The sequence below is a fragment of the Elgaria multicarinata genome, chromosome 21 (genome assembly GCF_023053635.1).
Source record: "Elgaria multicarinata webbii isolate HBS135686 ecotype San Diego chromosome 21, rElgMul1.1.pri, whole genome shotgun sequence".
Taxonomy (NCBI): Eukaryota; Metazoa; Chordata; class Lepidosauria; order Squamata; family Anguidae; genus Elgaria; species Elgaria multicarinata.
Genome location: NC_086191.1, coordinates 4,457,768 through 4,485,061, shown reverse-complemented (window position 1 = coordinate 4,485,061; position 27,294 = coordinate 4,457,768). Strand labels below are relative to the sequence as shown.

The 27,294-nt window shown below is 50.7% G+C and overlaps 1 protein-coding gene across 2 annotated transcripts in view; it reads right to left on the bottom strand.

Moving 5' to 3' along the window:
• The window catches only part of PI4KB (phosphatidylinositol 4-kinase beta), a 55,022-nt gene extending 30,850 nt beyond the window's left edge, over positions 1–24,172 (bottom strand). For both annotated transcript variants that reach the window (XM_063145717.1, XM_063145718.1), the window contains exons 1-3: positions 24,084–24,172; positions 20,866–20,988; positions 8,067–9,031 (exon numbers count right to left, since the gene is read on the bottom strand). In XM_063145717.1, coding sequence (XP_063001787.1) covers positions 8,067–9,002 — 936 coding nt within the window. In that variant the 5' untranslated portion in view covers positions 9,003–9,031; positions 20,866–20,988; positions 24,084–24,172. The remainder of the gene's footprint in view (positions 1–8,066; positions 9,032–20,865; positions 20,989–24,083) is intronic.
• Between the last annotated feature and the right edge of the window lie 3,122 nt (positions 24,173–27,294).

Below are 27,294 nucleotides of genomic sequence, written 5' to 3'. Positions count from 1 at the left end.
AATCTCGGCCAGGCACATATAGAGAGGGAGGTGCTCCCTCAAGTATCGAGGTCCCAAACCGTTCAGGGCTTTAAACGTCATTCCCAACACCTTGATCTCCGACCGGAAGCGTATAGGCAGCCAATGCCATTCTTTTAAGACCGGTCTTATGTGGTCTCTGTAAGATGCACCGATCAGCAGTCTAGCTGCTGCGTTTTGCACCAGCTGCAACTTCCGAATGGTCTTCAAGGGCAGCCCCATGTAGAGTGCATTGTTAGTGTGTGTTGGGGGGGGGGGGAGGCAGGAACTGTACGCCACACTGCTAACTTCCGCGAGGCCCAGCGAGCCTTCAGGTCTGCGTTGCCCCGCTCAAGGGACAGGGGGAAAAACACTCTATTTTTACGTGTTCCGACAGCTAAAGCGCTTTCGTAGTTTGCTCAAAACGCCTCAGATGGCCTCAGGCATAAATCACAGGCTGCAGCTCCTGTTTCCAGCTGGCGAGCGGCTGCTCCCATCGCGGGCGACCGGAGGCCTCGCGGCGTCCAGCTTTCTATCAGCCCGTTGTTCTCTAGCGAACAATGAAGTAGCCAGGGGTGGGAGCCAGCCCACTGCAGAGCCAGCGTATCCTCCGCTCTGTGCCAGCTGGAAGACAGGCGCAGGAATCTTGAGTACAGGGGCTGGCGATTGTTCCTGCCTGGCTGGGGCGGCCCAGAAATGGCCAGGTCAATGACAGCATGCTGGGTCCACCCAGTGTGCGGCCGCTGTAAAGAAGGCAAACCCCACGTCAGGCATTATAAGAAAAGGAATCGAGAATAAAACGGCCGGTATCGTACTGCCTTTATACAAATCTATGGTGCGACCACACTTGGAATGCTGTCTACAGTTCTGGTCACTGCACCTAAAAAAGGATGTTTTGGAGCTGGAAAAAGTGCAGGAAAGGGTGACTAAATGGATCAGGGGGCTGGAGCATCTCCCCTATGAGGGAAGGCTACAACAGCGGAGATTGTTCAGTTAGGAGAAAAGGAGGCTGAGGGGAGACAGGATAGAGGTGGACAAAACTATGCCTGGTGTGGAGAATGCGGACAGGGAGGCATTTCTCTCCCTCTCTCAAAATACTAAAACCTGATGGAGTCATCCCATGAAGCTGATGGGTGGGAGATTCAGGACAGTCAAAAGGAAGGACTTCTTCACACAGCGCATGGTTAAACTATGGAACTCACTTCCACAAGATGTAGTCATGGCACCAATCTGGATGGCTTGAAGATAAATTCCTGGAGAAGGCTATCCATGGCGACTAGCCCTGATGGCTATGTACTACCTCCAGTATCAGAGGCAGTAAGCCTGTGTGCACGAGTTGCTGGGGAACATGGGCAGGAGGGTGCTGTTGCACTTGTGACCTGCTTGTGAGTTCCTGGTCGTCAGCTGGTCGGCTACGGCGTGGACAGACCCTTGATCTGATCCAACAGTGCTCTTATGTTTGAGCCAGATTAAAAGCTCTGCTCAGCTATGAAACTGATTTGGGCTGGCCATCTCTGGGCCTGGCCTACTTCGTAAGGCTGTTGTGGGGGGAAATGGACAGCCCCCACGCATCCCACCCAAACCTCCTTGGCGGAAGAATGGGACAGAAGTGTGATCAAAGAGAACAGCCCGTCTCTTGAATGCAGGCGGGGAAAGTCTTCCTCTCTGCCTTCTCCCATGCTCAAGTTTGGAAGAATCCCAAACACTAATTTCGACCCGGAGTTTATTGTATTAGCCGTATTCAGATTAAAAATTTGAAATTGGCTGTAAAGGAACTTGACCCTGGGCCCCTGGGCATTTCAAACATGTTCTTCGCCAGTTTTCAGCTGAACAACAGGAGCCCGCTGCCCTATTAGGCTGCATTTCTATGGCCGCTTCTCTCTGCTTTCCCTCCGTTGCAGGAAACAGAAAGGAGCAGTTACCCCACATCCCTTCCAGCAAGAGAGGAACAGGACAGACGGTTTGGATGAAAGTTACTCCCACCAGGCTCTTTCTGCCTAAGACACTTTCCACGCGACCGCTTACTTTTCCTGGATCTTCTCGGAATCAACTTCAAGCCCCAGCCGCAGTAAAGAGGAGGCTTTACGTTCGAGTAGCCCTGCTGGATCAGGCCAAAGGGCCATGAAGTTCAGGGCTGGGGAGCCTACGAGCTCTCCAGATGCTGCTGGACTACATCTCCCATTCTCCCTAATAACTGGCCATCCTGGCTGGGGCTGAGAGCAGCTCAGCCATCATTTAGGTGAGCTCTTGGGAAGACTGCAGACAGGGTCTGAAGGCAACCACACTCCCCTCTTGCCTGCTCCCAGAATCTGGAAATCAGAGGCATACTGCCCTTAAACATGGAGGCTCTTTTTCTACCAATCACGGCTAATCCGGTCACAATGAACTGGATTAAAGCCAATGGCCTGTTGAGTTAAGCATCCTATTGTTTACTGTGGACAATCAGAAGCCTCCAGGAAGCTCACAGGAAGGGCAGGCAGAGGCCAGGGTGGATAAAAACGGGTGATTTTTTAAAAATAATAATAATAATCAGATTTTTAAAGATTTAAATCATTTTTAATTTTTTTAAAAAGCCATCATAAATAAATTTCTCTCTAACTTGCATTAATTCCGGCTTTTCCTTCTCGTGAAAATGGCCCTGTCTAGGCCAACTACCAGCGCTTGTTTCTTGAAAGTTCGGGGATTTCAAGTTTCTCTGATTAAAGCCAGATGTGCAAGACACAAGCTTAGATAGGGTTGCTGTCGTTCTGTGCCTCTGCGGTGGCGGAGTTGGGCCAAGCACGGCGGAGGAGTTCGTTAAGACTGAAAGACGACACCGGCCGGATAAAAACTGTCGCTTACCCAAAATCAGAAAATTACATTTAAAAAAAATCAAATTAGATTTTTTTTTCCTGATCAGTAACTATCAAATCTTGCTTTTCTCTATCAGTCACGGGCATTTCATTTCAGTTTGCTATTTGGATGTTTGTGAGGTCAAGGCAGAGAGAAGCAGACAAGAGCAACACTGGAAATAAAAAGAGAATTGTCCAGTTCGCATCTTTTCATACTAAGGCTGCAATCCTATACCCACTTAGCTGGGAGCAAGGCCCTACTGAACTCAGTGGCATTTATTTATGAGGAGCCGTGTATAGGGTCGTGCTGCTAAGCTCAAACTGCCATGGGTGCTGTTCATAAGAAAGACCCTATACGGGAATATTTAAACACATTCCCTTTGCAGATAAAAAGGAAAGCATGCAAAATGCATACAGTGAGAAAAAGATGCAAAGCGCGCCTGTAAGAATGGAACAGTATAAATAATATCCTATTTAGCTGTAAATTAATAAGGTCAGATTTGCGTCCTTGCTCAGGAAACATATGAAAAAGTTTCAATGGATAACTTGATTTACATCAGTGATATTATTATTATTATTAGTAGTAGTAGTAGTAGTATTAATTATTCGTATCCCGCCTTTTGCCCAATACCGGGCCTCAAGGCGGCCTTACAGCATTTAAATCTACTTTTTCTTTCTTGCTGATTTAAAGAAATCCACCCTGACAGTGGCCTTCTCATGCAGTTTGCCTCCAGCATCTGGTGATTGGAGGTAGACTACCCCTGTAAGTGGAGGTTCCATTTAGCTATTGCGGCTGATGTACGCTACATGATGGAAATGCGGCAAGCAAGCAAGGCAGAGCTGCTCTTTCAGAGAAATGACGTGGACGTAGAGAACGAGGCCAGACTGAAGGCCCACGTAGTTCAGCACCCCAGTTGCCACAGCTGCTCACCTGCAAACAAAACTACAAATGCAACAGCCCTCTCTTGCTAGGTCTGCAGAGACTGCCAGTTCGTGCCGTATGGCCCTGTATATGGTACAGTCCTGCCCATAAGCTACTGGGCAGGCAGAGAAGGCCACCTCCGCAGAAGAAACCACTCAGTGATGCAGCACCACAGAAGTTTCTAGTCTGGTCTTAAAAGTCTGGAGTGACTGCTCAACCCCCAACCAGGGCGTTGGGGGGGGGGGGAGGTTCCCTAGGGTTATATTATGGGGCCCTACATATCTCGTAGCACACACCCCCTCAAACGCCACTCCAAGAATACCGATCTCCTTCATTCCAGATGCAAATCGAGTCTACGAAAGGAGGAAAATTCCGGCCAGGGCATGAAATATTCATCGGCTCCTCCAGTGATACTGAAATTCCACCCAGCATTTCTGCTCCAATGGTTTCCCGAGGCCTCCAACGCAGGCCAACTCCAGGCACGAGCGTCCGCTTGCGGGGTGAGGTGGGGGGGGGGGGGAGAGAGAGGAGGAGGAGGAGGAGGAGGAGAAAGGGAAAGTAAACCACTCTCCAATTGGTGCTTGGGTTTATTACGAACTCAAGCGCCAGAAGGGAGGTCAGGCGTCGAACGAAGATTGATCGCAGCCTGGCAAAGCACCAGGCCAGTTCACAAGAACGCCAGGAAAATAGTCAGAGGGGCCGTAAAGGGCCTGATGCATTCAGAGATTCCCAGCTCTTAATTTTAATATATATATACACACACACACATATATCTATTAAGATGGAGCCTTCGTTGTATGTTTCAATTTACCTAGGGCGGCAACACTGGCTGCCTCCAGAGTAGTCCTTGGCCCCTGGACCTCTCTTTTCAAGGTTTTTTTCCCCTTTTTTCAACTCTTTGAGGAGACAGGAGGGGCGTGTTTCATTCTTAAATAAGACAGACGGGCAGAAAGCGACAGGGACTCCTTGAGACGTTTCCTCCCAGCATGACCAACCCTGGCGATGAAAACGAACTGGCGTTCGGACGGCAAGACCCAGCGGCAGCCTGGGTGCAGCGATGGGGACCCCGGATTGCCTGCTCCTCTCCCTCTACCGTTAACAGCCCTGGCTAAAATAGACCGAGGGTTAAAATGAAGGAGCGTTAACCCACAGCGCAGTGTAAAAATGAACCGGGGCAGGGCGATCAATTCCAACTGAGAGCTTGAGTATTCGCATGCATCCACAACCCTGCAAAAGCCTGTGCCCTCAATGACCTTTTAACCTCAGGCCACCCTTTTAGCCAACATCAGCCATAAGAGGGGTCAAATCCTGTCCTGACAGGGCAAACAGAGAACCAGCCACACTAGGAGCAGCGCACGGCCCCAATCCTCGACTGGGAATGAGAGGAATAGTGAAAAACAGAGATAGCTTAGCTACAGTGATCCATGCTCTGATAACCTCTCGTTTGGATTACTGCAATGCGTTATACGTGGGGCTGCCTTTGAAAACGGTCCGGAAACTTCAACTGGTACAAAACAGGGCAGCCCATTTACTAACAGGGACTGGCCGGCGAGATCACATTACACCAGTCCTTTCCCAGCTTCATTGGTTGCCAGTCCAGGCCTGGCCCGATCCAAAGTGCTGGTATTAACATTTAAAGCCCTAAACGGCTTGGGGCCAGGCTATCTAAAGGAACGCCTCCTCCCATATGTACCTGCCCAGACCCTAAGGTCATCCTCAGGGGCCCTTCTCCGCGAGCCCCTGCCAAAGGAAGTGAGGCAGGTGGCTACCAGGAGCAGGGCCTTCTCTGCTATGGCACCCCGGCTGTGGAATGAGCTCCCTAAGGAGGTTCGCTTGGCACCTACATTATATGCTTTTAGACGCCAGGTGAAGACCTTTTTATTCTCCCAGCATTTTAACAGTCTATAAATACATTTTACATGGTGTTTTAAATCTGTAATTTTGCATTGCTGCTGTTTTTATCTGGTTGAGCTTTTATATTGTATTTTATATTATGGTTTTATACTGTTGTTTTATACTATGAATGGTTTTAATTTTTGTGAACCGCCCAGAGAGCTCCGGCTATTGGGCGGTATAGAAATGTAATAAATAAATAAATAAATAAATAAATAAAAACCTGTATCTTTTAAAGGACTGGACACCATTCCAGGGAGGTAAGGGGGCTGCAGCTTCATTTTCTTGTGTTTGGGATTTAATTGTATTGTGATGAATTTGCTGCCCACTGCTCCTTAATCTTTTGAGATGAAAGGTGGTATACAAACATTTTAAATAAGCTAACTAAATAAAATATGGCTGTTGTGGGACCCTTAGGGAGACCTGGTTTCTATAGAATCATAGAATAGTAGAGCTGGAAGGGGCCTCTAAGGCCATCCAGTCCAACCCCTTGCTCAATGCAGGAATCCACCCTAAAGCATCCCTGACAGATGGTTGTCCAGCTGCCTCTTGAAGGCCTCTAGGGTGGGAGAGCCCACCACCTCCCTAGGTAACTGATTCCATTGTCGTACTGCTCTAACAGTCAGGACGTTTTTCCTGATGTCCAGCTGGAATCTGGCTTCCTATAACTTCAGCCCATTATTCCACATCCTGCACTCTGGGAGGATCGAGGAGAGATCCTGGCCCTCCTCTGTGTGACAACCTTTCAAGTATTGGAAGAGTGCTCTCATGTCTCCCCTCAATCTTCTCTTCTCCAAGCTAAACGTGCCCAGTTCTTTCAGTCTCTCCTCATATGCTCCTACTGAACCAACTCAAGGGAAGAACTTGGGCAGGTCTCCCATCTCTTATCCTGGTCTACTTGCCAGGGCTGTTGTTGGGGTGAAAGGAGGGAGGCGGATCTATACACCCTCCCTGAGCTCCTTGGAAGACAAGCACAATGAAAGCATCAATACGTAAATCAATAGTAAGCGTAATTCCATAAAAGTACTCCTGAATACATTCGCTTCCATGAAAACAAAAAGAAGCAGGGGTTTCCACACACATAAGCAGACAGCGGAGGGGGCTAACTTGATGCATCATCTCTCAGCCCACAACCAAGTAAATTGATATTTCTATTTTTATAATTCGGTTTTCGTACCTTCCCGCGGATTTTGTTTTTTAAAAGGAAATCATGCCCTCGACATCTCAGGGTGAAGGAGAGGCAGGATTATGCTGAGGAGGAGGATATAGTATCAACGCAACTTTATCAACTATGTGAATGGGACCACGCCGTGGCTCAGGTGCCCACGATGCCGTGGTACTACCTGGACCATCAGTTGCCAGGGACCACAAGGCTCCCCCAGATCAATGGACAGACATCAATGGACAGAAAAAGCCCAGACCCCGGACTAGGACATCAACCGCCATAAACAGCTCCATCTATACCTCCCTGACATATCTAATCCTTGTGTGTCTTTTAACCGCAACCCCCTTAGAGAAGCAGGACATAAAGATAAGATTGTAAACAAATGATTGTCGCCTTCAGGCTCAGCATTGGGCAAAAGGCAGGATATAATTAAATATAATGGTAAACAAATGATACAGGGGTTTCCACCCTTTTGAGCCAGCGGGCACATCACAAAATTGCCACCATGGGCAGTCACAAAGCATTCCTTTCCCAGAAGGGAAACTGACGAGACTAAAAGGAAAAGTAACATGGCCAAAAAAATCTGAGTACAAAGCTGAGGTGGGGGGTGGGGCTGAGCTCCAAGTGGAACCCAAATGAATTTGGTGCTACAGGAAAGCACTTAGGTTCGCAGCATGAAAAGGAAAGGAACCTCTCGTGCAAGCACTTGAGTCATTGCTGACTCCTAGAGAGACGCCTGCTTTCGCTGATGTTTTCTTGGCAGACTTTGTAGTGGGGTGGTTCGCCGTTGCCTTCCCCAGTCGTGGTTCCCTTTCCCCCAGCTCGCCGGGTACTCATTTTACCGACCTCGGAAGGATGGAAGGCTGAGTCGACCCGAGCCGGCTGCCTGAGAACCAGCTTCCGCTGGGATCGAACTCAGGCCGTGGGGAGAGTTTCGGCTGCCACACGGGGCTGTTCGCAGCATACCGGTTAAGAAAAAGGAGTGTAATTAAAGAAGAACTTAAGAGATAAAGTAAAAATAAGGAAGAGAAGCGGAGCCTGGCAGGCATCAGGAGAGAGAGAGAGAGAGAGAGAGAGAGATCCATGGGCACATCGAGGCCCACGGGCACCACATTGGAGATGCCGGAAACAATAGTTGGGTGGAATCTGGACCAAAAAAGCATTCACAACCCTTCCTCTCCCCGTCACGCCCCAGTTCTATCAAGCCCAGAACAGAAGTGGCCGAGGAAACACTCAGCCACCCTCCCTCCCTGGTTACCTCGTCACTGTTCTCCACTTTGGGGTTGCTGGCCGTCCGCTTCAGGTTGCTGCTGAGGCTGATGCTGACGGTGGCGTCCGACTTGGATCTCTGGTGAGTCCTTTTGGATGGGGAGAGCCCCGTGTCGGGCGCCGGGCTCAGGGACGGCAGCTCCCTCTTCCGGTGCGCCGGCTTCAGCTCGTCCGAGAGGATGAGCTTGCGCAGCTTGGTCCCGCGGGAGTGGCGCTGGGTGGAGATGTGCATGTCCGAGGAGTAGGCCCCCAGCAGCAGGGCGCACTGGAGGGAGAAGTTGATGCTCTGGCGGCAGCGGTGCACGATGTAGGGCTTGATGGCGTCCCCGACGTCCTCGTCCATGTGGATGTACATGTTCAGCAGCTGCGGCAGGTAGAAATCCACCTCCTCGTTCCGGAAGCAGAAGAGCCGGTTCCCGATGTAGGCCTGCACCCCGGGCTCCTTCGAGTTGTACAGGTACGAGATGGCCATGGAGATGTCGAAGAGCTTCGACTCGAAAAGCCGCAGGAGCCAGGACTGCTTGGCCGAGTTGTTCTTCTGGCGCCGCCGGGCACTCTTCACGGAGTTGGCCACAGGCTCGTCCTCCTCCCGGATCTTCTCAGGCGGGTCATCCAGGCACTTGATCTCGCAGCACTCCCCGTTGGGCAGGACCTGGCCAGGCCGCCGGGCGCCCCCCGCCCCCCCGCCGTCCCTCAACCGGATGGATCCGTCGGGCGAGATGCAGTGCATCAGCTTGACCTTCTCCAGGACCTCCTCGCAGGCCTTCTTGGCCACCTCTGGGTCGATGACCGACAGCTCGCTGATGCCTTCCGTGATGACCCCGAGACCCGTTGTCGCCCCTCCATTTCCTTGGGGTGACGCCGCAACTGCCGTCTCCTCCAACGCTTCCCCTGGTTGTGGCGTGTCTACGGCGGAGTCACTCATAGCCAAGGTGGGTCTGTGCACTTTCAAAGCTGGAATACAAATGAGGCAGGGAGGAGGGAATTGAGTGCCCACGCTCAACAGGCGTTCCCTATTTCGGCACTTAAGAAAAAGCAAAACAAAACCCTTTTTCCACATCCAAGTGTCAATAATTAAGGCTGACTGAAAGACCATTCTTTTGGGTCACAGAATGACTAGCACTGCAACCCACATAAACTTGACAACCATCTGTCAGGGATGCTTTAAGGTGGATTCCTGCATTGAGCTGGGGGTTGGACTCGATGGCCTTGTAGGCCCCTTCCAACTCTGCTATTCTATGATTCTATGATTCAGATCGGTCATTTGTAGCCTAAAAGAAGAAGGGGAAAAGGGTAGTGCCCCTTTTGCTTGGTTACCTAGAGTAATTTCAATTCACCACTGGTAAGCCTTATTTTTTGTTTTGTTTATTAACCAGACTGGCTAATGTGGATTTGCTTTCATACTATGGCCCTGTTCAGACAACACGCTAAGCCATGGTTAGGCCACTAACCCTTTTGCAGCAAGTGGTTAGTGAGCACATTTAAACCGTAGTTATAGCCACCATCGTTAGGAATAGCTCACACAACACACTTAAGTCATGGTTCACATGACACACTAAGCCATCATGTTTAGCTCAAAATGCTTAACCATCATGTTCAGTGTGTTGTCTGAACAGGGCCTTTGCGAAAGCCACTGTGGTTCAACGAGCAGGTGGAAACCCAGGTCCTCTACACTTGAACACAGTTTGGGAAGCACGGCCTGCTTTGCTCTGGATTACTGGCAGCCCAGATGTCAAATCCTATCCACCCCAGACAGCATAGCCAATAATCAGGAATGCTGGTAGTTGTAGTCCAAGACACCAGATGGGGCACTAGATGTTTTAAGGACGTTTTCTTAATTATCCTGGTTTCAGTTACCTCCTTTGACCAGAGCTGTTTGGTGGCATACAGACTGAACCCTGGCCAGCAATCCCCAGGTCACTGGTTCAAGACCTGCTCTGCAGCTTCACGACCCGACACTATGCTTCAAAACTCAGCACAAAGAATTCTTCCTTTGTGACCTCTGGCCACGCATTTCAACGGAAAGCTTTCCCAAATACTCAGCAACCTGGGAAGACTCAGAAGTGGCAGGGATTGGGGATACTCTGCATGGGCAGAGGCTACAGATGGCCACCTCCTCCTGAAGATGTCGGCCCTAGAACAGCCCTTATGCCAGCAGAGTTAAATTATGGAACTCACTACCACAAGATGTAGCGATGGCCACCAATCTGGATGGCTTTAAAAGGGGGTTGGATCAATTCCTGGAGGCAAAGGCTATCCATGGCTATTAGCCCTGATGGTTGTGTGCTACGTATCTCCAGTATTCGAGGCAGTGAGCTTGTGTGCACCAGTTGCTGGGGAACATGGGAGGGAGGGTGCTGTTGCACCATGTCCTGCTTGTTCATCCCTGGCCGATGGCTGGTTGGCCGCTGTGCGAACAGAGTGCTGGACTAGATGGACCCTCAGTCTGATCCACTTTTGTCACTAGCTTAAGATTTTAAGTTAGTGACAAAAAACGTAGCTTGGGAATTATTAATATTAGTCGTATTTTTTAAAATCTATCAGAAGTGTATCTATCCCGAAACTAAGCATTGCCTGAGCACAGACAACCATGAATAAGTTGTACACGCCGCTACCCACTAAAGCCAATCCCTCCACAACAGGGATTCTTCCAGGCCGAGGAGCCCTTTATGAGATTAATTCAACAGGGCCGGGTCAGGAGTAATACACAGGCTGACAGCCCTCTCCGCTTGCTGCAAGCGGCTTACAGATTTCTACTTGGGGTTCTTCGTTTTATTTCCCTTGTGGGAAACTGCACCGCTTCCTTGCCAATGTCCAGACGAAGCACAAACCTTCGTGGCAAGAGCTGCCTCTCTCCCCTCCCCTCCAGCAGCACCGTCCCATTTCATAGGATTTGGAGTTGGGTGCAGGGAGATTAAGGGAGGTTAGGAAGAACAGAGACCATTAAGGGATTTAGCTTGAGGTCTCAGCGTTGGCTCCGTCTGTGCTGGATTGCTAACAGATACCATCCCAGACACATGGAAGGTTTTACTCCTTGGTTGCTTTCAACTTCTGTGTTTACTTATAGGGAGCCACAAAGTAGCCGCAACGAAGACGGATAGATCAGACATTCATAAGTATAAACCACATCCTGCAAATGAAAGAATGTATGTATCTAGGAAGCAGAATTTCTATTATTATAGAATCATAGAATAGTAGAGTTGGAAGGGGCCGACAAGGCCATCGAGTCCAACCCCCTGCTCAATGCAGGAATCCACCCTAAAGCATCCCTGACAGATGCTTGTCCAGCTGCCTCTTGAAGGCCTCTAGTGTGGGAGAGCCCACCACCTCCCTAGGTAACCGATTCCATTGTCATACTTCTCTAACAGTCAGGAAGTTTTTCCTGATGTCCAGCCGTCATACTGGCTTCCTGTAACTTGAGCCCTTTATTCCGTGTCCTGCACTCTGGGATTATCAAGAAGAGATCCTGGCCTTCCTCTGGGTGACAACTTTTTAGGTATTTGAAGAGTGCTCTCATGTCTCCCCTCAGTCTTCTTACTGATTGATCGTGCCATAGTTAATGAAAAACCTTAATAAGTTATGGTGTGTGCGTGAGCTTTGCAAACCTAGTACCCTGCAGATGTCTTGGCCTACAACTCCCAGCATCCCCCAGTGGCTGACTGGGGGATGCTGGGAGTTGTAGGCCAAGGCATCTGGAGGATACCAGGTTCAGGAAGACTGAGATAGAGGAAGCCAAGAAACAGAGCATGAACATCAAGGGCTGAAACCTAGGCACTGAAGGCCTGGCAAACAGAAGTCGACGCAGAGCAAAGCTCTCTAGCGTCTGCAGCACAGATGACGGGAAAAAGGGGAAGGAAGGAAATTTAGGTAAGATTTCTTTAAGCAAATTCACGAGGATGGAGACTTTTGCAGAACCAAAAGGAGGTCCGTTTACGACTGGGGACGCACGACAGAGCGCACAGGGAGAGCAACCACTGCCCTGGTGCGGAGGCGAGGGAGGCTCAGCAGCGGACAGAGTCCTCCGCGAATCGCTAGCTGCTCCAAAAACGAGCGTCCTCCCTTCCCAGTCCTCTCACGTGTGCCGAGGACTTGGGGGGTTGGCGGAACCAGCAGTGGCGACCCCTGGCAATGGCTGGCGGCTGAGCCAAGCCACGTATCAGTAGCACCCTCCGGTCAATGTTAGCTTTGAAAGCCACCGCAACAGAGCGAGGCTAACTCCACATCTGGAGATTAAAATACCAAACACGCAGGGCCTTTCTAGACGTAAGGGTGTAGAGCAGCCTTCCTCAACCTGGGGCGCTCCAGATGTGTTGGACTGCATCTCCCAGAATGCCCCAGCCAGCTGGCTGGGGCATTCTGGGAGATGCAGTCCAACACATCTGGAGCGCCCCAGGTTGAGGAAGGCTGGCGTAGAGGGAGGGAGGGGGGAGGATCACGGACTTAGCTGCTTCCACAATCCTCCCTGGGCATCCCAGAAGGGAAGAGGGATGTCGCGCCCGCCATTTTTTTTTAAAGACGCAGGAGACGGAGCGCAACTGCGCTCCAGCGAAACTTAAGCGAAAACAACAAAAAGAAGTCCTGACCCCCTGACCTCGATGTCCCTGGACTCCCCCTGGCCCAGATCCTTTCCTCTGCTGACCCCCGCTACTCGCGGGGAGGTGGGAAGAAGCCAGGATGGGTGTCCACACCGCCCGCAGTCTTCGGGATCGCCCCAGGACCGCGGGTAAAATCGGGATAACCGAGGTCTCGGTTATCCCGGGAAAATGTAGGGCTCATCCCTGCTTGCCCCCGGGATCCCCTGTGCGTCATTTGGACGCACAGGCACGACCCCGGGGAAAATCCATGGTGCAGAAAGCCGTAGGATTAATCTCCCTTTTTCTTAAAAGGGAAGCTTTCACTTAATACTTTTCTGCCAATAACAATTCCAACTCAAGCGAGAGACAGAAGAGGATTTACAGCCTGAAAAGCCTACGCCGGCAGGTCACCGAGGTGGGGGTGGCGGGAGTCTGAAATTAAATGCTTCCCTGCTAATTTAAGGGCACGGTTTATTAAGAATGAACCTTCCCCACCTCACCCCGGCCCGGTTTATCTGCTTAACGTGTGAGGCAAACTGCCGGAGGTGGGGCAATTTACGTGGTTAGCATCTTTCATCACACGTTTCCAAACCACCTTGCCCTCTGAGATCTCTCTCCACCTGAGCGCGCACGCGCACACACACACGCGCGCGCTTAAAATAAAGGAGATGAGATCCTGTTTTCTGAAGAGTCCAGTTAATCCCGAAACTAGCTCAGGGAGAGAACTTCCTGGTGCTGCTAAGGCCGCAGTCCAGCACGCAGCTCCGACCCAGAAACACAGCGCTCGCCCAGCGAGCTTATTTCTGCAGCATCCTTCCACAGGGAACCCTGAAGAGGATCTCTCTAGGCGGCTCGAGTAAGCGATCCAAACCACAGGACCATGCCCCAGCTTGCACAAGCGCTCCATGCGAATGCTCTCTTGTGCTTGGAGTGGGCAACCGAGAGCCCGACAGATATTTCGGACTACAACTCCCATGATACCCGGCCACTGGCCATGATGGCTGGGGCCGTAGTCTAAAACGCCTGGAAGGCACCAGGTTCCCTGACCCTGCCTTGCAACAACCCTGTACGGTAGAATGGTGGCATAGCCGCATGTTTTGGGATGGCAGGGGACAGCCAGGCCGAGGCCACGATCCGAAGTCATAGATCCTGTCCGACAGAAAGCAAGAGCAAAGGGGAGATGGATTCTAGCTCAGAGCTCATACTTTTTACTACCGGGCTACACCAGGATGGGTTGAAGATGTGTCAATTTGCACACTGTCCCCTGAAATCCCAGGGGAGCAGTCGGGGGGGGGGGGGGCTCCAACACCAGCCAATTTATTAATATGTTTACCCTTCCATTTTGCTCAGAGGGGGGGTTGCCCCTTTTCTTTCTTTTATAGCCACCCCCTTCTCCTTCTTTCTCTCTCTGCCTGCCCCATCCTGCTCAGAAGGAAAGGCTGCCACGGAAGGAAAAGATAGTTTTTTGCCTGAAATCTGAACTGATCACATCCCGAGGGCCACTGGAAATGGGCAGAGGGATCTACAAGCAGCCAAATCGAGGACCCATTTAACCCAGCAGCGGAAGTTATGAATAAAAGCCTGTCAAAACAGAAGTGTTTTCAGTTTCTGCCTATTAAAAAAACAGCCAAGGGTTCGGTGTTTTAATCTTTGTAAACCGCCCAGAGAGCTTCGGCTATAGGGCGGTATATAAATGCAAATAATAATAATAATAATAAGATAATAATAATAATAATAATAATAATAATAATAATAATAATATGACCGGCTCTCCTCCATGAGGTTATTCCAGATCGGCGGGGCCACCCCCCAGGCGGCCCTCCCTCTTCACACTCACTAGCCCATCGGCCCACAGAGACCGGTGAAGCCAGGTCAGACCTCAAAGCACCTTCTATCCTCAAAATGCCAGCATTACGCAAAACCAAAAGACCAGATTCACACATTTAACAACGGGTTGTGCATTTAGCCCCCAGAGTCGTTCCCCAGATGCCAGACTCCGGGAAGTTCAGAAGGGACACACAGAAGTGGCAGAGCTAGACTGCGTCTGGATGGGGAGGCTTGACCCGGCTGTTGTGACGAAGAAGAGTTTAACAGAACCACCCTTCTGCGTGAAGTTACCAAATCGTGTGGTTTTTTAAAGACCCTCTAGCTAGCAGCCACTTCGGGAAGGGTATTAGGGAGTCCTCTTAAGTTCATTACGTCCTGGATAAGCCAGCACAAACACCCCCTTGGATAAGCTACGGAAGACATCTGGTTACTATTATGCCGCGTTGCTTTTTTTCCGCCCATGCTCAGCATTTTTGCAGATTTGCTGTACACCCCTCTCCACCCCCTGAAGACTAAACGTGGAATTCTGGTGAGTTGCTTAAAATGCGAACGGTAAAGCATTGCAACGTCGCCCAACCCCTATTTCCTCGTTAAGAAACCGTTTCCAAGATTAGAAGGCCGAGGACAGACACGGCTGTCCTGCAGCTTCCTTCACGAGACCAAGAGGGTTGGGCTGGGGTGTGTGGGGAGAACGTGGTTACAGACATGAAGCCAGCAAAATAAAAATAAAAATCCCGGTTGAAATTAATGTTGCAGTTGGGGAAAAACACACACACACACACACACGCATCATTTATCCATCATGAACCCCACGCACATACCGGCCTTCTTTCCACACTGCCCGCAGCACTCTGTACATGGCAGAAAGCTTATACAGGTTCCGGCGCTGTGGTGACCAATCCTCAAACTCAATCCCCCTCCTGCTTTGCACTCTGCGGTAATTTTGAGTTTTCAAGCCCGCCGGTATCTCCTTCGCTATCTCGACTAGGGTACCTTCTTGCTCCTCTCTCCATGAGTTCATTCACTCTCCCTGGCCGCTGCCTCCTATTCCTTTAGAAAGGCGTTTCTAGAGAAAAGGTGCTGCTACTGAGAAGGCCCTGTTCCAAATAGATGCTATCTAGCTTCCCTCAGCGGAGCAGGTGCAGAAGAAAGCAATCAGGAGCTCCCCAGAGGTTTGGGACTACAATTCCCAGATGCCCCCATGGTTGGCCAGGCTGGCTGGCGGCAGGGTGGATAAAAATCAATGATTTAAAAAATAATAATCAGATTTTTAAAATTTAAATCGGGTTGCTTTTTTTAATAAAATGCTTTTTGAGGAAAAATCTATCTAAAGATAGTTTTCTCTTTAAGCTACATTATAGTCCAAAGGTTATTCATCGTGAAATAAGGATTCGTTTTTAATTCTGTAGCATGAGGCTGTATATTCATGCAATGTTTAAATTTTGGGGTAAATGAATTCCATTAATCCATTCACCATGTCAGGCTCTTCCAGAGCTTTCCGTAAGATTATGGGGCAATTTTTCTATCTAGAAGATATGATCACAGCTGGTTGGTTTTAAAGTTCTCCAAACTGTGAATTTGTGTCTGCAGAGATCACAATCCCATTGTGCCTTTGCAAATCTATGTACACAGAATCAACCCTTTACCTCTTAAGTGCTAAGTTTCAAAAAATTCAATGAATAGAGTGCACTTTTTTGGTGGGGGGGAAGTCACATAGAATCATAGAATAGCAGAGTTGGAAGGGGCCTACAAGGCCATCAAGTCCAACCCCCTCCTCAATGCAGGAATCCACCCTAAAGCATCCCTGACAGATGGTTGTCCAGCTGCCTCTTGAAGGCCTCTAGTATGGGAGAGCCCACCACCTCCCTAGGTCACTGGTTCCATTGTCGTACTGCTCTAACAGTCAGGAAGTGTTTCCTGATGTCTAGCCGGAATCTGGCTTCCTCTAACATGATTAAATCAAGTCTTTCTGAGTAGTGATTTAAATCGTGATTTAAATCAAATTGATTTAAATCAAACCCACCCTGGCTGGGGCTGATGGAAGTCGTAGCCAAAAACAAATGGAGCGCACCAGGCTGCCTATCCCTGGAGTAGAGAGTCCAGAGACGGGAGTTGAAAGCATGTGAAGTCAGATATTGTAGGTGTTCTTTGGCATGACCCCGACCTCAGGCTGTTTGAGGTTTCAAAAAGTCCAAGTCAGCACTGTGAAGTGCGCCCAGAGAGAAACCAGCAGTCTACAATTACGGAGGACAGGTCTACCCAGGACTAGTGGACATACTGGCCATGCAGAACCCCGATGTGGGTTGCTGCCTTCTTGCCCTTATAGAATCATAGAAAAGCAGAGTTGGAAGGGGCCTATAAGGCCATCAAGTCCAACCCCCTGCTCAATGCAGGAATCCACCCTAAAGCATCCCTGACAGATGCATCCAGGAGGCAAGCATCCAGGAGGCAGGACACAGAACTAGAGGGACCTTCAGCTGATCCAGCACACAGCACTTCTGGTGGGTTTATGAAGCCACGGTGGGTCGGGATAGAGCCTCCATGTAGAGAAGCAGTCTATCACCGGGGACGAGATGCTAGGAACAGAAGAAGGTGCAGAGGCTGTCTTTTTTGGGGCCCTGCTCGCTGTAGGGTTAGATCAGCCGTTCCTCAACCTGACATCCTGCAAAGATGTTGGGCTCCAACTCCCATCAGCTCCAGCCAGCGTGGCCAAAAGTCACGGATGATGGGAGTTGCAGTCCAACATGCCCGGTGTTGGACGGCTGGGCTAGACGGACCCTCAGTTTAGAGACGAGCAACGTCAGGAGGTTGCTGGGTTTTCATTTTAAGTGAAGTGGGGATATATAGAGGAAGTCAGTCAGCGTGCTGGGTTGGGTTGCTGGAATTGTAAATCGCCGAGAGAGCTCTGGCTATGGGACGGTATATAAATGTAATAAATAAATAAATAAATTGTAGTCCAGCCTGTCTGGAGGGCCCCAGATTGGGGACAGGGCTGAGCTAAGCAATCTTCTGCCATCAGGGGAGCTCTGCCTGCAAAGCGTCTAACTGGGAACTCAAAGCAGAGCAAAACTGCTTTGGCAGGGATGAGCAAACACGGGATTTTGTGTCATTTTTTTTTTAATGCACACACGGAGGCAAGTCTGAACTGGACCCCGCAGCCACTGAGTCACACGGGGGCGGCGGAAAGAGGCCAGGGCTGCTTCTGAGGGAGCGACACGAGTCCTCACGCCCATGCTCCTTGTCACCAGGGGTTACCGTGCAAAGGTGTGAGTGCAAACACACACACACACACACACACACACACACGGCTCATGGATGCTGGAAAATCTCCTCGCCTTTCACACAGCTCTTCCGCAGGCCTCCACACACACCCTTCTCAACCACCCAGGATTAAGGAGATGAGCTCTCTGAGCGCTTCAAGAGCATGTACAAAGTAGGGGGTGACAGAAGTTGAGAAGGCAACAGAAAACTCCACCAACCAAGATCAGTAATCAAGAGCAAAAGTTAAATCATGGGGGTTTGTTGCAAAATAGGAAAATGGCTTACTTTATTTATTATTAGAACATCTGTATCCCGCCCTATATAATAATAATAATAATAATAATAATAATAATAATAATAATAATAATAATAATAATAATTTTATTTATTTCTTACCCTCCTCTCCCTTTGGATCGAGGCAGGGAACAACATTAGAACAGGAATCAATACATCTTTAAACATTCTTGATTTAACATTGATCTGGAGAGCCTGCCGGAAAAGGCTAGTCTTTAAAGCGGCCTTAAAATCACACACAGAGTTAATTTTATGAATCTCCTCCGGCAGGCCGTTCCGCAATCCGGGGGCGACAGAAGAAAAGGTCCTCTGGGAAACTGATGTCAGCCTAGTTTTAGCTGACTGAAGTAAGTTCACCCCAGAGGACCTGAGTGTGCGGGGCGGACTGTATGGGAGAAGGCGATCCCGCAGGTAACCTGGACCCAAACCATTTAGGGCTTTAAAGGTAATGACCAACACTTTGTACTTTGCCCGGAAACTAATCGGCAGCCAGTGGAGTGATTTTAACGTTGGGGTAATATGCTCACCCCTAGATGTACCGGTGACCAACCTGGCTGCCACATTTTGAACTAGTTGAAGTTTCCAAACTAGGTACAATGGTAGCCCTACGTAGAGCGTATTGCAGAAGTCAAGCCTTGAGGTTACCAGCGCGTGCACAACTGTCTTTAGGTCTTCTGACTCTAAGAAGGGGCGCAGCTGGCGTATCAGCCAAAGCTGATAGTAGGCACTCCTGGCCGTCGCATCCATCTGGGCTGTCATTTGGAGTGATGGATCCAGGAGCATCCCCCAAACTGCGAACACAGTCTTTCAGGGGGAGTGTAGCCCCATCCAGAACTGGCTGACACACCTCCAAACCTAGGTCAGAGCCCTTGACAGCAAGCACCTCTGTTTTGTCTGGATTCAGCTCCAGTTTGTTCTTCTTCATCCAGCCCATTACTGCCTCCAAGCATTCATCCAGAATGAATGGATATCACAAGGTTCTCAGGGCGGCGTACAGATAAAACAATAAATATACACAGCAAAATACGAATTAAGGCATTAATCAAGCTTTAGATGGTAAGGCTGAAGGAAGGGGCCTAGTTTTATATCTCTTTGAAGTGATGATCATTAGAGCAAAAGTCACACACACACCCCATTCCAGAATCTTAACTCTTTTTTAAAAAAAGGAAGTCAAGTTCCTAGGCCCTATGGATATCAACGTACACCCAAAAGGACACGCGTCACACCTGCTCAACTTTTAGAAGTTCGAGAAAGAGATGCGTTGAGTGTCCCAGAGCCCTCGCCCTGAGGAGCACACCCAAAGCAAGTTAGGTAAAAGACAAAAAAATGCACGCAAGATATAAATTACGCAAATTTATACAGGTTGCAGAATTTAGCTTCCGTCGTCACAGCATGTGAATTGCCCAAGTGCAGGATTTAATGAGTACGCTGACAACGGTATTTTTAAATACATGGCCATTGGTTAAGGTTTAGCTATTTGTATATTTATATACTGCTCTATACTGCCTGGATATGTTTAACTTGACAGGGGGTATAGAAATTTTAAATAAAATGATCATAATATGCCAGTGCGATGCAATGGAAAGACTGCTTGGCCTCAGAGCAGGGAGACACGCCTACACTTGCCTATTCAGCTACTACTACTAAGGATCTCTTCTCGATCCTCCCAGAGTGCAGGACACGGAATCACGGGCTCAAGTTAAAGGAAGCCAGATTCCAGCTGGACATCAGGAAAAACTTCCTGACTGTTAGAGCAGTACGACAATGGAACCAGTGACCTAGGGAGGTGGTGGGCTCTCCCACACTAGAGGCCTTCAAGAGGCAGCTGGACAACCATCTGTCAGGGATGCTTTAGGGTGGATTCCTGCATTGAGCAGGGAGTTGGACTCGATGGCCTTGTAGGCCCCTTCCAACTCCGCTATTCTATGATTCTACATCCCTTAGCCTAGTCAACCTCACGAGGTTGTTGCAGGGATTAAATGGGGGTGGGTCGGAGGAAGGCTGACACCGCATAAGCTGCCCTGAGTTTCCTGGAAGAACAGCAGCCATAAAAAGGTTCATCCTACTAATCATAGTTTGCCGTTTTGCCCCTAAGCACGCCTAGAAAGACAGACTAGAAAGCTTTATTCACTGTGGTTAAAGCCATGATTTAAGATGTCTTCTGAACAGGCCCATAGAATAGCAGAGTTGGAAGGGGCCTACAAGGCCATCGAGTCCAACCCCCTGCTCATTGCAGGAATCCACCTTCAAGCATCCCTGACAGATCAATGTCCAGCTGCCTCTTGAAAGCCTCTAGTGTGGGAGAGCCCACCACCTCCCAAGGTCACTGGTTTCATTGTTGTGCCGCTCTAACAGTCAGGAAGTTTTTCCTGATGTCCAGCCAGAATTTGGCTTCCTGTCACTTGAGCCCATACTCTTGAACTAACTTAATTGGGAGATGTAAGTTGTCGAGGCAGGGTTCTCGTGGGAGGTTGGGGGCCCATCAAACAATTCTGTGCATCTCACTGGTTAACAGACTTCTGTATAAATATTAAATATTAAATTAAAAACAGGCTTCCTAGGGTACTCAGAATGTAGGTTTCAAAGGGGCAGGGGAAAGGCAGGTTACCATGAGATGAAAAAGGTGTGTGTGTGTGTGTGTGTGTGTGTGTGTGTAGCTGCCTGTCTGGGGTGGGATGCCAGATAAGGAAGGCAAAAAGAAAGCTGAAGTAGTATGAGAGATAACTACATCGTAAGTTATCTTGAGTACAACTCTTCCTTCCTCATCTTGAAAATCTAGGAGAAAGTACAAGGAAGGCGCTACACAAACAAGGCGGTCACGCCACCACTTACCTGTCTCGTCCCCTTCCGACTGGGCAGTTTGCCCCTGCTCAGACGCCCGCTCACAACACCAGCGGAGTCAGCCATCTCGGGAGATGGGGACTCACAGGGATTCTCCGCAACAATCCTTCGCAGCTGTTGGGAGGAGGAGACGTGAAATACATGAGGAAAAGAGGACACAGTCATCTCACCTAATCAGCAGGATTTTGCCAGCTTCTAACACAAAGCCTCCCGCGATCTGAAGTGTCGGAAAGATGTTCAGTACGTAGAAATTTGGAGGGGAACCATTCATAGTCCCAAGCTCCAGGCGCGTCCCGTTTTTGAGGCAGGCGTGAGCATCGTGCCACACGACTCCTCTGCCGTGAAGACTGAGGAATCAGGACGGAAGACGCACATTCACAACACAATTCCGTGATTCAAGCTCTAACCCTGCGCTCACGGGGTGTGCGGGCAGGGAGAATGTTAAATCGCTGCGGTGCCGTATTGCCCTCAAGCATTAAGGGATCACAAGGTTGGCGCGTCCATCCTCGGTGCCCAATTTTACCGTGGGAGTGGAAAGAGGCAGAGGAGATGCAAAATAGGCCGTGATACAAAGCAGATGCCTCTGGAAGCGCTCGCTTAATAAGGCCCAGCCCACAGAGAGATCTGTGAAACCAGCATCTCCCTGGGAAATGCTTGGAGGGGGCGGGGGCACTGGCGAACGCGCTTCGGTTCTCCCCACCCCGCAGGCAAAGCCACATCTTCTCGGCTTTACGAGGAAGCAAGATTATAATTAACAAAGCTTGTAAAGTCACACTCGGTCCTTGGCAATTCAGCTAGGGCAGCAAAAACAGACTCCAAAAATCCCAGAGGAAGGAAGGAAGAAGGGGGCGGAGGGGGAGAGAAGAGGCATTAAACACAACCGTTCCCTAAAATTCAAAACAAAGAACTGGCAGAAGCGGCATTTGGGGAGTTGTGGTGCCGGACGGACTGATGTGTAAATATACGTATAAAAAGTTACTAGCCTACAAAAACGTTTAACCAGGCTGATGAGACATCTGTATCTTAGCCTAATAGCAAGATCACGTTTTGTCCAAAGCCTTCCTTTGCCTGTTAGCCTAGAGGCAATTTCCATCCGCCACAGGTGAGCAGCGAAGTGTCCAATTTACCTGCTTGCTGTCCAGCACCTGACATTAATAAGTAAGTATTCATTCCAATTTAGGGATTGCTCTCTCTTAAACGCTCAGAACAGGAAACGAAGGCAAACTTCTCCGCTCACCCTGCCACCCCACTGCGGAAGAGGATAAAATGTACCCCAATTCACCCCTTTCGTCACTTAACCACGAGTGCTACAGGCTGACCCAGACAGGCAGGTCTGACAATGCTTTTCAAGGGGAAGAAGCAGCCACTAAAAAAGTACATAAGGAGAGGTGGGAAGAGACAGACAGATGCCATTTTGCAGAGCAACAGACATTCAGGCCAAGGTCTACAAGGGGGGCAAGAATGGAAAAAAAATCTCCCAGTGGTGGTGGTGGAGTAAATATCAGCCTAACGGAAAAATACAGTGGAGTGGGGTTCTTCAGGTTTAGTGGGGCAGAAATAGCAGACGGGAAAGGGGGCTGAGTTGAGGGAGGTAAATGGGTCACTAGCAAGAGGCAGGGAATGAAGAATAGTGCTGTGAGGTGAAACCATGGGGCAGATCGTCACAACCGGGGCAAAAGGCTACCAGGAGTGAGCAAGGAAAAAGCAGGGGCGATGCAGAGCAGTGGGGACATTCACCTGTATGGCATTTGTTAAAGTTTTGCCTGTATACTTTTTTTTTTAAAGGGTGTAAGCCACAGGGAGGCACAAAGTTGGAGTGACTCTGGAAGTTAGGGCGCACTAGGTAAAGAAATGAGGAGGAAACTGGGGCTGAAACTTCAGCGGAGTGGATGAGAACAGGGATGGGGTTGGTAAGAGGGGAGAAAGAAGGGGGCGGTGGGAAATTAGGGTCTTGGAACGAGGGGTTTAGGGGGATGGCAGCCCAGGACAAGAACTCCTGGAAATCTGTGAGGCAAAGAGGGCAGAAGGGAGACCAGGATAGGAGAAGGGAGGGTAGTGAGCTATTAGGAGTGAGGGGAGGGGGATAGCCAGGGGCTGAGTCAGTGGGGCAAATGGGGGGAGAGGGATGACACATGGGTGGTGGGGGGTGGAAGGGATCACTTAGGGAAAGGTATGAGGAAATGGGGGCATGAGATCACTGGAGGGAGGAGCTAGGGAAGAAACTCCCTGGAGTCCGTGGGGGAAATATGGGGAGAAGGATGACACATGGGTGCGGGGGGGGGGAGATTACTTAAAGGAAGGAAATGGGGGTATGGGGTGGTTGGAGGGAGAGAGGGGGCTAGGGCAGAAACTCCCAGGAGTCAGTGGGGCAAATGTGGGGAGAGGGGTGGCACCTGGGTGTGGGGGAGGGATAACTTGGGGGGATATATGGGGGATAGGAAATGGAGGCATTAGATGCTGGGGGGGGGGAAGGGAGCTGGGGAGATACTCCCAGGAGTCAGTGGGGCAAATGTGGGGAGAGGGGTGGCACCTGGGTGTGGGGGAGGGATAACTTGGGGGGATATATGGGGGATAGGAAATGGAGGCATTAGATGCTGGGGGGGGGGGAAGGGAGCTGGGGAGAGACTTCCAGGAGTCAGTGGGGCAAATGGGTTGGTGGGTGGGGGGAATGACACAGAGATGTGGGGGGAGAAGGAGGGGAAATGCAGAGCAGGACATTAGAGGGGGGCTGGGGGAGAAGCCTTTGGGAATCAGTGGGGCAGGGGGAAAAGGGGGGAGGAGGTAAGGGGGTGGGGGTGGGGGTGGAGGGGGGTCATTTAGGGAAAGAAATGAGGGGGGAAGAAATGGGGGTGTTAGGTGGTGGGGGGAGGAGGAAGGGGGTGGGGAGGAACTCCCATGAGTCAGTGGGGCAAATGAGGGGGGCAGACACAAGGGTGGGGGGAAGCCATGGGGAGGAGGAAGACATGGGGGGCACGAGAGCGTGGGGGGGAGAAGGGAAAGGCAGTTCTTTCGTGGGGGGCACTAAGGGAAGGAATGGCTGAGGGGGGCAGACAGTGTCAGCAAGGGGGGGCACAGAAATCTCCCATGAGCCCCTGGGGCAAAGAGGAGGGGGGGCCAAGGGGCAGTTGCTGTGAGGGGGGAGGGAGAGGACCCCAGGGGTGCCCTCGCCAGTGCCTGCCTTGCCTTGCCTCGCGGCGCCTCCGCCTCACCTCCAGCCGGGCCCATGAGAGCCGGGACGGGGACGGGCCGAGCGGAGCGGAGCCGGCGGCCCACAGAGTCGTCGTCGTCGCTGTCGCTGCTGCCGCCGCCGCCTCAGCCGTCTCCTTCAGCCGCCGCAGGACCCAGCGCTGGGGCTGCCCGCCGCGATGCCTGAGGGAACCTTCGACACCCACGCAATAAAAATAAAGCCGCCGCGGGACCCGCGGAAAAAGACTCCCTTTTCCTCACGGGGAGCATTGGGGGGTTATTTCCCCCCTCGCTCGCCCTCCCTTTTCTTTTTCTACCTCTCCCCGTAATATGAGGAGAAGGACCCCTCGCAGCGACCGTTGGTGGCAATGGAGGAAGGATATAGGTGGCCGCTCCAGTGCCTGCTCGGAAAAGCCGCGGCGCGCATGCGCGGTTCGCCCCCCTACCCCCCCAAGCTCCAGCCCTGCATCGGGCGCGTGGCTGAGACGCGAGGCGGCGGCTTTACCCGGGAGTAACTTAGGGTGCTCTGTGGGTCTACTCGGGAAGGAAGGTTTACTCGCGAGGAAGTTGGCGTGGGGTTGTGGCCCGATTGTGGTGTGAGTTTCGGGGCTCCGCAGAGGATCGCAGCCTTGAAGCCCGATCCTGCGTGGGTCTACTCGGAAGTAAGCGTCGCAGCGCTTGCAAGGAGGCTTACGCGCGGCAATCCTTTGCAAAAGTCACCTGCGAGCAAGCCCTCTTACGGCGCTGCTTTACTCCTGAGTAGACACACACAGGATCGGGCTGCAATCCCTTGCAAAATGTACTCGCGAGTAAGCCACTTTGCAAGCGCTGCGACGCTTACTTCCGAGTAGACATGCGCAGGATCGAGCTTCAAGGCTACGATCCTCTCCAAAACCCCACTGCACACACCGACCCGCTTCCTGCAATCCATCGAATGGCTCCTTTTCTCTTGGCAGGGAACCATGCGGGGACATGGACCCCAGTGATGTAGAATCACAGAATAGCAGAGTCGGAAGGGGCCTATGAGGCCATCGAGTCCAACCCCCTGCTCAATGCAGGAATCCACCCTAAAGTATCCCTGACAGATGCTTGTCCAGCTGCCTCTTGAAGGCCTCTAGTGTGGGAGATACCACCACCTCCCTAGGTCACTGGTTCCATTGTCATACTGCTCTAACAGTCAGGAAGTTTTTCCTGATGTCCAGCCGGAATCTGGCTTCCTGTATCCTGCACTCTGGGAGGATCGAGAAGAGATCCTGGCCCTCCTCTGTGGGACAACCTTTTAAGTATTTGAAGAGTGCTCTCATGTCTCCCCTCCATCTTCTCATCTCCAGGCTCAGTTCTTTCAGTCTCTCTTCATAGGGTTTTGACCCCTGATCATCCTGGTTGCCCTCCTCTGAACACGCTCCAGCTTGTCTTCGTCCTTCTTGAGTTGTGGAGCCCAGAACAGGACGCAATACTCTAGAGATGAGGCCTAACCAGTACTGAATAGAAGGGAACCAGTACCTTGCGCGATTTGGAAGCTATACTTCTATTAAGGAAAGGAAAGGAACCTCTCATGCAAGCACTTGAGTCATTGCTGACTCCTAGAGGGACGCCTGCTTTCACTGACATTTTCTTGGCAGACTTTATAGTGGGGTGGTTTGCCATTGCCTTCCCCAGTCGTGGTTACCTTTCCCCCAGCAAGTTTCGGCTGCAGTAACTGCCGCTTACCACTCTGCACCACACGGTCATATACTTCTATTCATGCAGCCCCAAATAGCATTTGCCTTTCTTGCAGCCGTATCGCACTGTTGGCTCCTATTCAGCTTGTGATCTACAACAACTCCAAGATTCTTCTCGTTTGTAGTATTGCTGAGCCAAGTATCCCCCATCTTGTAACTGGTGTTACTCCTGGTTACCGTTGCATTATGTATTTATTTATTTTATTACATTTATATACCGCCCCCCCTAGCTGAAGCTCTCTGGGCGGTGTACAGAAACATTGACATGACACAATGCTGAAACTATGGGAACTACAAGGGCAGCCAGCCGTGAGATCTTCCTCCCACCTGCACATCATGCGAGGCCCTTCCGTGACCAGTGACCAGTCGATCATAGGATAGAGGAGGCTCTTTGCCAATTTCCTGCCAGAGCCCAGCTTGGAGCGATGATACAGTCAGAACTGGGGACCGTTTCCTTCTGCCTGGATTGTTCTTTTTTCAGTTTGCGGAGAGAATATTCAGGAGACGGAGCTTTCAGCAGGTCCCGTCCCTCTACGGGAAATATGCTTTCCCCAACTACTGCAGCTCCGGAAGCAGGGGGCGATGGCCCTAGCTGGGGATGATAGGCGTTGTACATTTCCCCCTGAAACACAGCCAAACCCAAATCCACACCCCGCCTCGAAGATCTCGCAGCTCGAGGGACCAAGGCCGATTTGTTAATTGAGTTTGCTTTTAAGGTAAGAGCTTTACAAATCGCGGTTGTCATTTTCCAAGTAAACCGGGAGCCCCTCGTGATCCGGACGCAACACTTTGCGAGGATTGCCTCCCCGTCTTTTTCCGAGCTGTCCGGATCTTTTGGGCGACGGCTTCGATCGCCCCCGGTGATCGTTGAAACACTGGCTTCGGGACTATTGTACAGTTTCCGTGGCGGAGTGGCGCCCCTCCATCCTGCAAGAAAACTGAGCCAGAGTTAATCCTCTCCCCCCTACCATCACCCCACCCCGTTCCACAGGAAGGCGGCGCCCAGTAAAGCACCCTTCCTTTGGCCTTCTGCATGTAATACTATTTTAATGCTCTTTAGCGATTAGAATTCTCCAAATTAGGTCAGTCCGGGATGCTTTTGACGCGGGATGCAAGAGCCCTCTGCTGGCGGATCCCGGAGATGACTCTGGCAGATCCCGGAGATGACACTGACTAGTGACGGAAGATCCCAACCAGATCAGGTCCAGGGCTCCTCTGCATAGCCACACACAGGACGTTTTGTGAACGGGTAAGCCCCCCCCCCCCCACGGCAGTCATTTTGTGAGTGTGCCCACAGCACCCTCTCCACAGGGGAAGTTGGCCCATGCCCCCAGCCCAGCTGAAAGACGACTTCATTTATTTTTCCTCTTCTCTCCTCATCGCTTTTTCCTCACGTGTCGTGACTTTTTTTTTAGATTGGAAGCTGCCTCTTTTTTTACTAACTGTACATAAGCCATTCCAGGAGGCGCCTTTTTGGTTGCGGAGCACGATAAAAATGCTTTCAAATAAAGAA